The sequence below is a fragment of the Salvia hispanica genome, chromosome 6, assembly GCF_029641045.1.
Source record: "Salvia hispanica isolate PSC_SH4W2 chromosome 6, Shi_PSC_v1, whole genome shotgun sequence".
Lineage (NCBI taxonomy): Eukaryota > Viridiplantae > Streptophyta > Magnoliopsida > Lamiales > Lamiaceae > Salvia > Salvia hispanica.
In genome coordinates, this window is record NC_142697.1 from 41902971 (window position 1) to 41917964 (window position 14994).

The window sequence follows — 14994 nt, forward strand, 5'->3', positions numbered from 1 at the left end:
ATGTAATTTCAAACATATCATCACAAACAGACATGTAGTATTGAATTTGTAATGACATCTGCCATCCACCATTAATGAATTAGTTTAGCTTTGCGCAATTTTTCTCACATAATGATCGATGTTCATATGAAACTATAACAATACATGTTTTAACTCAATCTAAGCCTTCCATATATATATGTATGTATGTAGGATTACAATTTATCTTATGTTTCTTGAATTCGAAAGCCAATAACAACAATGCAGGATGCTTGTGATTCTGTAACTGTACCGATCTTGGCTGATAGTGGCAAAGGAACTGCATCGTTTTTCAAGACGACTTTCAATTGCCTAAATACTCTTCTAGGTATATATGTTCTTTCTCCTTTTCATAATACTCCTATATTTCTCTTTTCGTACGCAACAATTACAACGATGTTTTCACTATCACCAGGGATCGCAGTTCTATCAGTGCCATACGCGCTGTCGTGTGGAGGCTGGGCGAGCTTGCTTCTCCTCCTCATCATTCCAACTGCAACGTGCTACACAGGCCTATTGATCGAGAAATGTATGCAAGCCGATTCCAATATAAGAACCTTTCCCGGCATAGGTGAAAAGGCGTTTGGTGCTAGAGGGAGGCTCGTCGTCTCCATTTTCATTAATCTTGAACTCTACTTGATTGCCATAAGCTTCCTAATACTAGTTGCAGATAACTTGCACAGTTTGGTACCGAATCTCCATGTCAGCGTGCAAGGGTTCGTGATCAACGGGCATCAAACATGTATCCTGTTAGCTGCAGTTATAATCATGCCTACTGTTTGGATAGATAATCTCACCACTCTATCATATGTATCTGCTACTGGGATCGTGGCTACCGTTGTCATAGCAGGTTCTGTAGTCTGGTCCGGGGCGTTTGATGGCGTTGGATTTAATCAGAAAGGAGTGTTCCTCAACTGGAGTGGGCTACCTACTAGTTTGAGTTTGTACACACTCTGTTACTGTAATCATCCAATCTTCCCTACTCTTTATACTTCGATGAGAAACAGAAAACAGTTCAAATGGGTAAATTCATCTAAGACTAAATTGAAAATCTGCTACGATGATTTTGTGAGTAAAAGGTGAGTGCTAATTGGTGTTCTTTTTTTTGCAGGTTTTGGTTGTATGTTTTGTGATAACTACGTCTGTTTGCGTATCAATGGCTATTTTGGGATACCTAATGTTCGGTTCGCAGCTGAAGTCTCAGATAACTCTTAATCTTCCTACAAATGCATTGAGTGCTAAAGTAGCAACGTATACGGCTCTAGTGAACCCTCTAGCTAAATACGCGCTGTTTCTAAAGCCTATTGTCGATGCAGTAGAGAGCCGGCTGCTGTCTGCGCATGGCAAAAGAATCGGCAGCGCATTCACAGGAAGCGCGCTGCTATGCAGCACTGTCCTTGTGGCCCTAACCATACCTTACTACGAAATTTTCATGTCGTTTATTGGAGCTTTTACGACGGTTATAGGGTCGATATTGCTGCCGTGTTTGTGCTACCTAAGGATTTGTGGAGGTTGTGTGGATCTAGGATTTGAGTTGGTGGTCATTAGGTGCACTGTGTTAATGGGGCTTCTTATCCTAGTTGTTGGTACTTATACATGTTTCATACAAATATTTGAGATTCTATACATTTAGCCACTGCAATTTTGAACCAAAATAATACTAACAATAAAGTGTAATAAAACAACTTTGATATATTACTTTTTTTCTTTAAACTTTTCTGTGTGGAATAAAAATCTTCATTATTGAATAAAGAATTAATTTGAGCTTGTTACATTATCTATCTCCTTTTATTTCATTTTTTTTTTGTGTTGGTATGTTTTCATGAGAACCAGCTAAGCCCAACTCCACAAGCATCAGCCCAAAACATTGAGCCCAATCCAGAGCAACCCGGCCCACTAGGTTTCAATATAGAATCATGATTATGTTTAAAAGTGGATTGATAAAATGAAAATATCTTACTGTTGTGTTTAATAATTAATACTGTAGCGATTTCAAAATTATATGGATTCTCAATTGAGTTATGAGCTGTGTTTAAAAGTGGATTACGACAGTGGAAATTTTGCTTCAATTTGAATCAAATTCTATTAGAAACGCTGTGGACATGAGTCACATGACCATTTCTTATTCCATTAGAAATAAGAAAGGATCTATTTATACTATTGTTTTCTCAGATTAGATTTATATGTGAACAGTTTCAAATAGCAATTGCATAATCGTTATATAAAATATGATAATATAAAAGTAAATTAGCAGTCCACACTTTCCGCGCAATAAATGAGAAAAGTGATTAAGGGAACAAATTTAATGAAATATTGTAGTGGTAGATAAATTTGTCTCCAAATTTGTCCTACCTTATGGTGATAAAGAGTAGGTCCTGATATTCGACAAGTTTATTGATAAATAGAATATGTTTACTTCAATGTAAATAGAATTTAAAAGGGATAGATGTCACTTTAAATTTAAAATTATGTCCATTTAATCAAAAATATCATGTACTGTACTATTTAAATATAAAAAATAATGATCGAGCTTTTTGTATAATAAATATCTCAATTTCAGCAACGCTTTTGGACATCAAGTCACCACACTAGCTATAATTTTTTGTATAATGTTTGTGAATTTATACAGACTGTAATATTTTCTCCTTATATTTAAGTAAATAATAGATTTACTTCTTTTGTGTTGGTATGTTTACATTGGAGCCCGCTAAGCCCAATTCCACAAGCATCAGCCCAAAAATTGAGCCCAATCCAGAAGCAAGATATCTACCTAATTGAGTTGTGTTTAATTAGTTGATTTCAATAATGATTTGAATTCCCAATTTAATGTTTATGGTAAGAAAAATATCTTATCAACTGAGTTGTGAGTTATGCTAAAAATGGGTTACAGACAGTTGAAAATTTGCTACAGTTTGAAGCTAATTTTATTAGAAACGCTGTGGACATGATGACTACTTCTTATTCTATTAAAAACAAGAAAGTAACGACTTATGCTATTGTTTTCCCAAATTAAATTTATATGTCAACAGTTTCAAATAGCAATTGCAAAATCGCTATCGAAAATATGATAATTACTATATAAATAAAAGTAATATAGAGGTTCACACCTTCCGCGCAATAAATGAGAAAAGTGGTGAAGGGGACAAATATAATGAAATGTTGTAGTGGTAGATAAATTTGTCTCTAAATTTGTCCTACCTTATGGTTATAAAGAGTAGGTCCTGATATTCGACAAGATTATTGGGTTCGTTAATACAAATAGAATATGTTTACTTCAATGTAACTAGAATTAGAAAGGGATAGATGTCACTTTAAATCTAAAATCATATCCATTTAATCAAAAATATCATATAATTTAGAAATAACTATTGAAAAATAAAAAACAACGATCGTTTTGTACAAAAATATCTCAATTTGAGCAACACATTTGGACCTCAATTCACCACACTAGCTATAACTTTCTGTATAATATTTGTGTGTAATTGTTTGTGAAAATATACAGTAGTGCTTAAGGCCTGTAGGATATGATTATACCAACCGTATCATATAAAGTTTTAAATGGTCAACTTGATAATAAAAATCCAACATGTGCCTTCTATACCAAAATTAAAGTAATAGTAGTTATAAAAAGTAGTATTAAAAAAATAAACGCAGTAGTAGTCAAGATCTACCTTGGGCCATAAATCTATCCAAAAAAGTAGTAGTAGTACTAGGAAATTTTAAAAATTTGGACCGCCGGTTCACAAAATTATTATAGCGTCGCCCTCTTTCATTTTAACCTTGTAAATAAATTAGATCGAATATACTATAATTCCTAATATAAGACTGATTTTATATTAAGGTAATGTTCTATATGTCAGACAAAATAAAACGAAAATACAATATATAATAAGTAAAAGAGATTTTATCTTCAATTAAATTAGTCACGAAGTGAGGGTAGGATGAATAATCTTGAGACACATTGTAATTGTAGGAACCATGCACTTGCCATTATAATGAAAAACCAAGAAAAAGACCCCCTTATTAGTGGGACCAACTCCATAAACCAACTACCCATATCCATATAAGTAAATATATATAATGAAAAACCTGGTCATATAAACATCACTAATTTCATGCTCCTCATCTACTCACTCGTCCTCTTTGATCTTCACCTTTCTCCAATTCCCACAAAACAAAAAATGGAGAACGATGCAACCACCAACATTCCCACCTTCTTCAAACATAATTACCCGCCAGATTTTCTCAAAAAGGTAATTAATCACCCTCTTAATATCAGAGTATTTCTTTCCATTAACTTGCATGTATCACTATTTTAGTGTAGTTATTCCACTTTTGTTATAAGAATAGTGAAAAATGGTGTGCAGGTAATTGCGGAAATAATAGCGACATATCTATTGGTGTTTGTGACATGTGGCACGGCCGGTCTAAGTAGTATCGATGAACACAAGATTTCGAGGCTCGGAGCCTCCATCGCGGGCGGTCTCATCGTCACCGTCATGATCTACGCTGTCGGCCACATCTCCGGCGCCCACATGAACCCCGCCGTCACCCTCGCCTTCGCCGCCGTCCGCCACTTCCCGTGGAATCAGGTCCGATATTTTACCCGCACATTTCATTATTAAATTAGTGTATATAAAATTGGAACTCACTATCACACTAAACTTTTTCCAAATTAGACATTTCATACTTCTATTATAACTATATTAAATTAAAAGATCTTATTATATATTAATATAAACCAAGTTGATATATATTAGATTGAAGATATTTTTAAAAATAATAAAATAAACCAAGCTGGTATATATTTAATTAAAAATATTTTTATGAGAATAACAAATTAGATAGTGGATTAATATTGTATTTCAAGTGTGTCTTAATTACGTGCACATCTGAGGTGTATTATTGCATGACATGCTTGTGGGCAGTGTTGATGATAACATGTGAGATGAGGCCATCCTAGTCAAGAATTTGGGTGGACGTTATTTTTCATGGCTTTAATTGTCGATATTTTCAATAAATATATCATAATATTATTGACAACAAACGATAGAATCTTTTTGTCTGGAAACATAGGAGAACAACCCATTTCCACCCCAATAATCATTATTTATATACAATTGTACAAACCCAAATCTACATCATTATCATTTGGTAAGAGATGGAGTACTATCATTTTTGTCCTCTTGAAAACTGCTTCGTGACTAAACACTGCTAATAATGCAAGTCTCATTATCTGCTGACATTATTTGCAACCACTTTTACTTTTTAGTATCTCTTTTCCTTTACTAATTCCATAGTAAAACGTGTGTCGTTCACAAAAGCTTTATTTTAGAAGAATGGGGGAATAGTAAAAAAGAAAATTGATTGGAAAAAAAATGCAGGTACCATTTTATGCAGCTGCACAGATAACAGGTGCTACTTGTGCTGGATTCACTCTACGTGTTCTATTACAACCTATCAAACATGTGGGCACAACTTCTCCTTCTGGGACAGACCTTCAAGCCTTAATCATGGAAATAGTAGTTACATTTTCTATGATGTTCGTCACCTCTGCCGTTGCTACTGATACCAAAGCTGTAAGAATCTCCCCATTCCCAACCAATAAACTTTTATGTTACTATGTCCACTAATCCTGTTTTTGTGTCTTTGGTTATTAGATTGGGGAGCTTGCAGGGATCGCGGTCGGGTCTGCAGTGTGCATCACTTCCATTTTAGCAGGGTAAGTGAATCCCGTAAAATATGATATTGTATGATATGATATTGATGTTCAGTCATCTTTTGATAATGCAGGCCGATATCTGGAGGATCGATGAACCCGGCAAGGACGATCGGCCCTGCACTAGCAAGCAACTACTACAAAGGCATTTGGGTGTATTTACTAGGCCCTGTTTGTGGCACATTAGGTGGAGCTTGGTCTTATAATTTTATTCGTATCTCAGACGACCCTACCGCTGCAATAACCCCATCCCTCTCGCTGTCGTTCAAGCTCCGTCGTATGAGGAGTACTGACAGCAATGTGCTGCCAAACTAAAATCTCAACCATGTGTAATGTTTTGGCATGTACTACAATAATACTACCAAAAAAATAAAGTTTTTAAGTACTTCAGAAAAGCAGATCTAATTAAGTAATGGGAACTCAATGTAGCAGGACTAACCGACTAAGTATTAGATTCTCCATAAGGTAGCGATTCCAATTCCAAGGATGGTGGAAATGAAATCAATCCATCAAAATTTGTGGAAATTTTGATTTTGATTCGAAACCATTCCAGTTCCACAGATGGTTGTCAAAATATGAATATTAGATATAATGAGTTTCGTATGTGAATGTCTCTATAATTACATACTACTATTAGTATTTCTCCAGAAATACTTAAGCAAAAGACAGATTTTGCAGAGAATCTTAAGAAGGCTGTTGTTTACAAACAACAAAGCTCTCAGGATTGATGGTGATGCTCTTTGTGCAATTATCGGTTTTGTATATTCCAACAAGTCGATCAGCCAACTCGAACATATTATTACGTAGGCTGCATGTAGAAAACAAAATTATGTGAGTACAAAAATTTACATACTACATAACATAATCGAAAATGGAGCACGAATTTATTTACAACCACAACCTTATGATGATGAATTGTGCATCCTTTGTACGATCCTTAACATAATGCCCCACGATAGATACGTTCTTGAAATCTGTCATAGAGATTGAAGTTTGTGGGGATGCTGTTAAAAAGCGATGACGGGGTTTTAAAAGGGGGAAAATGACTGAGAAAATTTCTGGTAGGTGTACCTAGAGCAGCATCGATCTCATCCATCACGTAAAGTGGGGTTGGTTTGTAATGGTGGAGGGCAAATACTAGGGCTAGTGAGCTGAGGGTCTGATATATCATCATAAGAAGTCAATTAGAAGCTTTAGTGTGTGAGTAAATGTTGCTGCGGAATCAAGAAATTGTCAGAGGTGTGTGTGTTGTAGTCGAAAAAGTACCTTTTCGCCTCCTGATAAGTTGGCAATGTTCTTCCAGCTCTTTTTCGGTGGTCTGACACTGAAGACGACACCTTCTGAGAATGGATCTAAGGAGTCCACTAACTCGAGTTCAGCATCCCCTCCCAGTGTTATCATCTGCAAAGGCAGCATCACAATGAAAAAGAAATTAAACAAATGACTAATCATATCAAGCAATGAGAATTGAACAGAGATTGTATTTAACCTGATACATTTCTTTTAGTTTCAACGAAATTGTGTTAAAACCAGCCATGAATTCATCTAACCTGAACATGTTAAACATGGCAAAATGTTTAAAAGAACTGAGGATGATAATAAGGAATTATTACTTTCAATTTTTCCATCAATTACCCACCTCTTCTTCCTCCATTCATCATATTGCTTCTTTATGTCATCACGTTGTTGAGTGACCAAATTAAGATCTGCAACTCTCTCATTATACAAACTAACTTTCTTCCGATACCTTCATCACAGAAAATAGAGTAAAAGCTCAGAAACATAAAAAAGAGCTATACACCTTTCTAAACTTATGATCCCCAAAATGTTAATGCATACTCTGAGATTGAGTCAAGGTTTGGGTTCATGTCCTTCAATTGAGCTTCAAGGAGCGCCACCTTCTCAAGACCCTGCTTAAGGTCACTTGTTTGAGCAAGAGTTGCATCTGTCAGAACTACCTCTAGCTTCACCGGATCCACCAAATCTTTCTGAATCCTGCTCAATTTAGAAGGTTACCAAAACCAGCAGCTTATGAAATACAGAAATTCTGAAACATAGAAAAATCAAATAGGAAGACATAGCGATGTTACGGTATCATTAAGAAAACTGTGATACTTTAACCAAGACCAAACACTTACTGATCCAGGTGCTTTGATATAGATATTTCAAGATCATCAAGCCTTTTCATGTAAGCTTTCCCCTTAATTTCTAGCTCCTTGCATGCTTTCCTCTTATCTTGTAGCTTGTATTCAGCATCAACCTGTGTCATATATTATTGGATTAAATAGATAGTTGATGCTAACAAAGAGTTACAAGTTAAGAACGAAATAAAGAAGAAGAAACTAGTAAACCAGACCTGAGATGTTCGTAAGGTATCCATGACTTTCTTAAGGTTTTCATAGTCTGATTTTGCTTGGTCCAGAACTTCCTTATGCTCATTAATTACCTGCAAACACAACCACCAGTAACTTAAACAAGTTGCTTACAATTTGGCTTAAATTACAATATAAGTAGAAATTTGATGTACAGAAAAATGAATGCTTGCCTCCTGTATCTTAACAGAATCCTCCATAACTTTTATAGCTTTTTCTTCAGTTTCCTTGGATGCGGTATGTAATTTCTCCTTTTCGCCCAATAGCCTTTCCTTCTCAACTTTGGACTCTTCAATCCCCTTTGTCAATTTTTCAATTGTCTTCTGGCCAGTTTCAATCTGGACTTTGTCGCGGTTGATCTTAGTGCTGTTTTTATCAATATCCTAAAAATTGGTGGGATGAAAAAAGTAAAAATGCCAAAATCAGGAAATGTAACGTGTTCAAGTTCTGTTCAGCATTATTGACTTTTACTTACAGACTGAATCTTGCTAACTTTAGCTTTCTGCTTTTTCAGCCTTTCCCCTCCAGCATTTTCTATTTTGTTCTGGAGCTCCAAAGCCTGCAAAAATGGAAAAGTATACATGAGATGATAACTTCCTTGCTCAGTTTTAAGCCTCAGTTTGCAAATGGAACTAATCCTCTTGCAGTAGCAACAAACTTTGAAATCTCACATACGATTAAGATCCTTACCTTTAAATGAGAAAATCTCAGTTGTGCTTTTTCAGAAAGCAAATTGTAAAAGGACAAAGGAAGTAACAGGTGTACAAGGCATTTTATATTTTTCATGCAACTTTTTCAGGATCATGTAGCTGATAGATTGGCATAGAGATTTTGTGATACAGTTACCTTGTTTTTTAGTTGTTCTGAACCTTTGAGAAGCCTGTTCATTTCTTTCTCTTCTTCGGAAATGATGTGTTCAAGTTCTTGCAGCTTAGCCAGCTCTGCCTTTGATGCCTGTGATCCTGCCTTCAGTGAAGACAGCTGTTTTTCTAGATCTCCAAGTAATAGCTTTAGACTCTCTATCTGTCAAGTCAAGTATAGTTGATGTGATTAATGATCCTTGATATGCATATGAACAATATATAACCAACAATCTAACGCTGTTGAGCTACCTCCTTCCAGGTTTTTGTTAAATTCATCTCCAAGGGTGAAATCGCATTTTCTGAATCTCTGTAACTCCTAATAGCATCAGATATTCTGTTCCTAATATTATTTAGCCTTTCAGCCAAATCTGATAGCTCCTTTTCAGCAGTTGCCACAGCCTCTCCAGACACACTAGCACGAATAGAGGTCCCCATTTTGCCACCACTTGGCCGATTCCCTCCACCAGTCATTGTACCAGATTTTTCAAAAAGAGCACCATCAAGTGTGACGACACGCCAGGATCCATTCCTTCCACCATAAGCGATTCGAGTGGCCTGTAATGTCAGGATAAACATAGAAGAAAGAAACCAGTGATTTAAGATATAAATTAATACTGTATGTTGGAAACAAAGGTGTTTGTGACATGGAAATATTTTGGAAAGTGCAGTGCAGGATATCTGCAAGCATAATCAGATACCAGTAACATGGAGAAAATGAAAAATATTTCAACATTTTTTATGCAAAATTAGTGAATGGATGCTAATTTTCATTTCTTTAATAAATTTAACAAGAAAAACAGCATGAGGCCTACCTGATCAATATCTTTAGCTACAATGGTGTTCCCCAGTGCTGCAAAAAAAGCAAGTTTCATCCTCTCATCCTGAACCTTGATGAGATCAAATAAGCGAGGAACACCCTCTGGTGTGACAACTTTCTCCCTTAACCTAGGTAGATGATTGGTTTGCTTTTCCTGCAAAGAACAATGAATGTAAATTCGAGTTTCAGAAAAAGAATTTCTCCATATTCTTTACAAAATTATTCTTGGCAATAAAAATCAAGCTCTTTCATCTAGTAAACTGGACAAATGTAAACTATACGAAGACTATCTATATCTGAAGAGGTTATGAGAAAGCATCAACAAAAATGTGTCTCAAATGATTTTTTTGCTTAATTAGTACATATTGAGAGAACACGTGACTCTTACACCTGATACAAATGATGTTAAAATAGCTAAGCGGACAAAATTATCTACCAGAATCATGAATGTAGCAACACCAAGGTTTTGGCTACGCAGCAGCTCGACGCATGCTTGGGCTGCAGAAGTTTTCTCCACAACAATATAATCAAGTCCAGCACATGCAGTTGATATAGCAACATCATATTTTGCTGCAGAAAAGTTATGAATGATCAGAAAAGTATCAACAAGACACAACTGAATATCACTGAATATGATCCAAAAATAATTAGTACTACTAAATACGTTACATGCATTATACATTAGTTTTATATGGCACTTCAGGTTCACACTATATATTCATTTCTGGGAACTCAGATGTAAACTAAGACTCCATTTTCCATTTTCACACAGATAATCCTAGTCTAGAAATGAGCAATTAACCATAGCAGGCACACCATAAACAACAGACAGTTCATGGAACAAGTTTACCGTAGAAAATATAAAAACCTTGTTGTTCTCCGACACAGTCAAATTTAGTCACATTCAAGTTCAGACTAAAATACTGCAAAACATAAAGAATGGATGTGTATTCACCATCAATGGCCCCTAGATCTCCCATTCGGCCATATATTCCCGGTATAATATTAGCTTCCTTAGCGTGAATTATTGCTTTTAAAACAGAATTTTGGTTCCTTTCAGACTCCATAGTAGATGAAAGCTCAGCAACCCTTTGTCTAGCAGCCTGTTCTAGAAGAACTAACTTGTGTTGTTCTTCAAGCAAAGCCTGCAATTTCCCAATCAGCACCCCGATTTTTAAAACTAGGAATTACAAAAAAAATATCAAAGGAAAGTTAACATTATAATAGCTTACTTGCTCCACTTTACGAGCTTCAGATGCTTCAGATTTCTTCTTCACTAGCTCATTTTCAATATCTTTAACAGCTGAAGTTTTTGTCTCAATTGTTGCATTAATTTCAACTATCTTCTTCTTTGCATCTTCATATGCAGCACAACCAGCTTCATGCTGTAATACAGATACTAATCATCAGCAATTATCAACAAAGAAACTTAGCTACCAAGGTCCAAAAACGGATACCTTTTAGATTTGTTTTTAGCATGGAATATCAAGACAGGATAGGGATCAGCAGAATTAACTTAGACAACAAATCCAACAATGCACTATAGTTGAGACATCCCTAAATATGCAGTCCTCACTACCCTGCAAATCATAGTATTTAACGATGCACATATTGACAAGTAATAAATTCACAAAAACAATATAAAAACGTGATTGCAGCAGACACACTAAAAGATGCCTACGTTCAATTTTCATAAATTATAGAGGAGAAAAAGAAAAATACAGCAAATACCTACTACTAACAAACATTGCAATGACAGCCCTTATCACCAGCCTCACCTTTTTATTCAAGAGATCTTTTTCAGCAGAAGCAACTTCAAGTTTTCCTCTGCAATCAATCATTTGCTTTTCCCAGGGTTCTAGTTCAGTACGAACATCAGCAAGCTCACTACGGAAAACTTCGGTTTCAGCTGTTTGAAAAGGACCAAATAAGAATTATTAAACACCGATAACAAGTCTGAACCTAAAAGGAATAGAGAAGAGAATATAAAGATGAGATTAACAATCACTTTTTCATATGATCTTACTTCAGAAAATGGAAACTTAAAAAATCAAAAAGCAAAAATTCGAAAAAAAAGGAGAAAGAAAAGATGTGATAATGCCATTAAGGTAAACAAGCCCTTTTCTTGGAAAAAAAGCAGATTGCATGGCGATGTACTTAATAAACTTATTTCATAAGCCTGTGAATTCATAGATGCATTCCATGCTCATATAGAAATCATGAAGTAAATTAATTTGCTGCACTGAATTATGAATGCCTTTAGAAAAGACAAATAGAAGTTCCTAAGGTTGTATTAAATATAAGCAGTTAGCCTGCATAGTGCTGTCAAGGATAAGCATGTGTGTACAATCACACATGTTTTTTCATGTTCATATGTATCTATTAGGCAGTGAGAAATAAATGGAGTAATAAATATATTGATCAACAGAAAGTCCATGAAATTATATAAACATGAGGACGAACACCCGGAGAAAGAATGATACACCATATAGCATTCCGAGTTCCCAGTTATAGAATACACCAAAAAGTTGAAGGAGCCACCTTTAGAAGTTTCTTCTATTTCTTCCAAGATCTTCTCCTCGTTCACTAACTGTTTCTGCAACTGACAAATTTGTTCCTCAAGCTTAGGAATCTCAATCACAGAGTCCTCGCACTCTTTAGTAAGGTCTGCAATTTTGGTCACATCCTAAGGAAAACTCAGGAAATATTTGGTCAGATACAAACAATATGTGAAGTAAGAAAAATGCCATACATAACATGTGCTATTGTTTCTCATACCCTTTCGAGTTTGTCATTCAGCTTTTTTATCTTTTTCTTCAAGTGGTCATAATCTTCTCGATCTTTCAGGTTCTGCCTTTCAAATTCCTTTATATCATTTCTTGAGCGCCGGAGATCATTATCCAGTTCCTGAAATTTCCAAAAATGATGAAATATTAAACTAAGGTTTGGCATACGCTTAAATGAACAAGAACATCCACAAATGATGGTGTAAAGAATGCTAAAAGTTAAACCTCTTGTCTCTTCATGTACTTCACATGCAAAGCTTCAAGTTCTTTCAATGTTTTGGTATTTTCTTGTATTTTATTCCTGTAAAACATGGACAAATATCTTTCAGGAGAAGTCAAAAAGTGTATCAAAGAGTTTAAAGTTTAAACTCATGAGAAGAATATCACCTTTCAGACTTTACATTTGCCTCTAGGCTAGAAATAGCTGCCTGAATATCTGCTATTTCAGTGATATTATTTTCAGAAGCCAACTTGGTAGCTTTCTCTTGCCATTTCAACAGTGACAGCTCTTTAAGCATGTATTCTTCTGCTTCATTCTTGACACCCTGGTAAATTGAGCCATTAATAATAATGTGAAAATTCCCTAACTACATACATGAATCAATAGAAGTATACAAAATTTACATTAAAATCACACCTCCAGGCTCTCTGTTTCTTTCTCAGCCAACTTCACCATTTGAACCACACTAGTTCTCTTTTCATTAAGTGCTTCCAGCCTAAAGAGTTGAAACAAAATATTAACAAACAAATTGTTGAAAACTGTTTATGTGAACTTTAGCTAACAAAACAGTCAGCGCATCTACATTAGAAACCTTTTGCTGAGTGGCAACACAAAATTACATGAATAATTTTGAAAATTAACAAGCGCCTGCAAAAATAGTATGCAAGAAAACAGCAAGCAACTCTTCGTGATGCAATTGATAACTTACTCCTTAAATGATTCATCAATCTTTTCTACATATTTGTTAGTTCCAATAATATCCTCAAGATACTCTAGAAATCCTTCATCATGAGGCCCCTGTGCCTTTGGCTTCATAAGTGATATTTGTTCCACCTCACCCTGACGAAAAACAGAGCACTCAACTAGTGACATAACAAACTTGGGGATGCCGAATATGCAGGAATAAGCTTAAAAGATTGTGAAGTGTGAACCTGAAGAATCAGAAATCGGTTGTTATCCAAATCAACACCTTTCCCTCTTAAGAATTTGGTCACCTCTGTGAAATTACTTGCTCTGTCGTTGATATAATACTTAGAGGAGTTATCCCGAAATGCAACACGTGTAATTATGAAATCACTTCCGGAGACAACTTCATAATTCCCATCATCCTACAAGCAAGTAAAAGTCAGTACCACAGAACCTGAAGCACCACCTTCAGAAATAAAATACAACTCCCAAAAGAGGCTATACCAAATCAATAATCTCCTGAAAGTGAACTGATACACCAGCACTTTCCAAATTCTGGTGATTTGTAGAGTTGTGAATAAGCTCCGAAACTTTATTTAGCCTCATCTGCATGTTGCATACACCGAAATTTAAAATAACTACGCAAAATGCAGTATTTCAGCTTTCAAAAATAAATCCAGTAGTTCAGAAATCCACCTGTTTAGCTCTCTTCCCAAACACAAAAAGCATCGCATCTATGACGTTGCTCTTCCCACTTCCATTAGGACCGACTACAGCGGAGAAATTCTGCACATAAAAAACAGCACTCTCAACGAATTGCGCAGAAACACAACTGAAATCTCGTACTTCACTTATCTCCAGCAACAATGTTAGCAAAAATTGAAAGAATTTCAACAAAAACGAAACCCTAACCTTGTGAAAGGGGCCAACGCGCTGTTCGCCCGCATATGATTTGAAATTCTTCATCACCATCTCCTGGATAAATAGCCTAGGAGGTGGAGTCGCCTTCCGAGTTGGCTCGGGAACGGAGTCGGCGGCGGTGGTCGTCGATTCCATATCTATCCCCATTGATAGATATTCAGCCACAAAAGTGAGGTATATTATGTTTCGTCAACTGGAGTCCGTGATCTCTACTCAGCAGTGAGCACTTCTGCACTTCGCACGGCCGTTAACAAAGCAATTGTGGAAACTTGTGTGAGAGTGTCCGAATTCAGTAGAAGAAGCGATGAAGATTGAAGAGAAGGGGTGAGTGGAATTTCAAACCAGTGGAAATATTTGGGCGGGAATGTGAAATCTTCGTTACAAATGATAATTGGGCCAGTTTTGTGTTGATTAAGTATATTGGGCCATAGTTCTTATATCGTAAATAATGGCCCATGTGACCTTTGGAAATAATGGACCTAATTATTTTGCAAATATACAGTATTTCATAGTATTTCTGAATTGAAAAAATGATATTTTGTGGGTTAATCTGGGAAAGAATGACAATGGAATAATAAGAAAATAAGAGAA

The 14994-nt window shown here is 35.7% G+C and overlaps 2 protein-coding genes and 1 pseudogene across 3 annotated transcripts; 2 read left to right on the top strand and 1 right to left on the bottom strand.

Moving 5' to 3' along the window:
• The first annotated feature begins 240 nt into the window (after positions 1–240).
• LOC125206873 (amino acid transporter AVT1I pseudogene) lies at positions 241–1731 on the top strand (annotated as a pseudogene). Its single transcript, XR_016132893.1, has 3 exons — positions 241–346; positions 434–1041; positions 1130–1731. The product of XR_016132893.1 is annotated as an amino acid transporter AVT1I pseudogene (transcript).
• A 2401-nt stretch (positions 1732–4132) lies between these two features.
• Positions 4133–6132, top strand: LOC125207998 (aquaporin NIP2-1-like). The gene is made up of 5 exons (XM_048107537.2): positions 4133–4271; positions 4386–4610; positions 5403–5597; positions 5679–5740; positions 5812–6132. Exons 1-5 carry the CDS (start codon positions 4134–4136, stop codon positions 6050–6052), a joined length of 861 nt encoding a protein of 286 aa, XP_047963494.2. The 5' UTR covers position 4133; the 3' UTR covers positions 6053–6132.
• Positions 6133–6302: 170 nt separating this feature from the next.
• Positions 6303–14747, bottom strand: LOC125207997 (structural maintenance of chromosomes protein 4-like). The gene is made up of 28 exons (XM_048107536.2): positions 14395–14747; positions 14179–14268; positions 13987–14088; positions 13728–13904; positions 13505–13635; positions 13213–13291; positions 12963–13120; positions 12801–12876; positions 12568–12696; positions 12331–12475; positions 11568–11698; positions 11022–11174; positions 10745–10934; positions 10226–10359; positions 9785–9943; positions 9222–9527; positions 8956–9132; positions 8585–8668; positions 8283–8492; positions 8094–8183; positions 7876–7997; positions 7577–7732; positions 7377–7484; positions 7227–7287; positions 7004–7138; positions 6809–6896; positions 6639–6711; positions 6303–6545 (listed from the first exon to the last, which is right to left on the bottom strand). Exons 1-28 carry the CDS (start codon positions 14548–14550, stop codon positions 6422–6424), a joined length of 3744 nt encoding a protein of 1247 aa, XP_047963493.1. The 5' UTR covers positions 14551–14747; the 3' UTR covers positions 6303–6421.
• Positions 14748–14994: the final 247 nt, after the last annotated feature.

Coding starts and splice junctions, on each gene's coding strand:
- LOC125207997 (XM_048107536.2), bottom strand. CDS start 14,550: ATGGGGATAGATATGGAATCGACGACCACCGCCGCCGACTCCGTTCCC. Junction 7,998..8,093: donor ATACCTTACGAACATCTCAG/GTCTGGTTTACT, acceptor TATATGACACAG/GTTGATGCTGAATACAAGCT. Junction 6,897..7,003: donor ACTTATCAGGAGGCGAAAAG/GTACTTTTTCGA, acceptor ATGATATATCAG/ACCCTCAGCTCACTAGCCCT.
- LOC125207998 (XM_048107537.2), top strand. CDS start 4,134: ATGCTCCTCATCTACTCACTCGTCCTCTTTGATCTTCACCTTTCTCCA. Junction 4,272..4,385: donor CGCCAGATTTTCTCAAAAAG/GTAATTAATCAC, acceptor AATGGTGTGCAG/GTAATTGCGGAAATAATAGC. Junction 5,598..5,678: donor TTGCTACTGATACCAAAGCT/GTAAGAATCTCC, acceptor TTTGGTTATTAG/ATTGGGGAGCTTGCAGGGAT.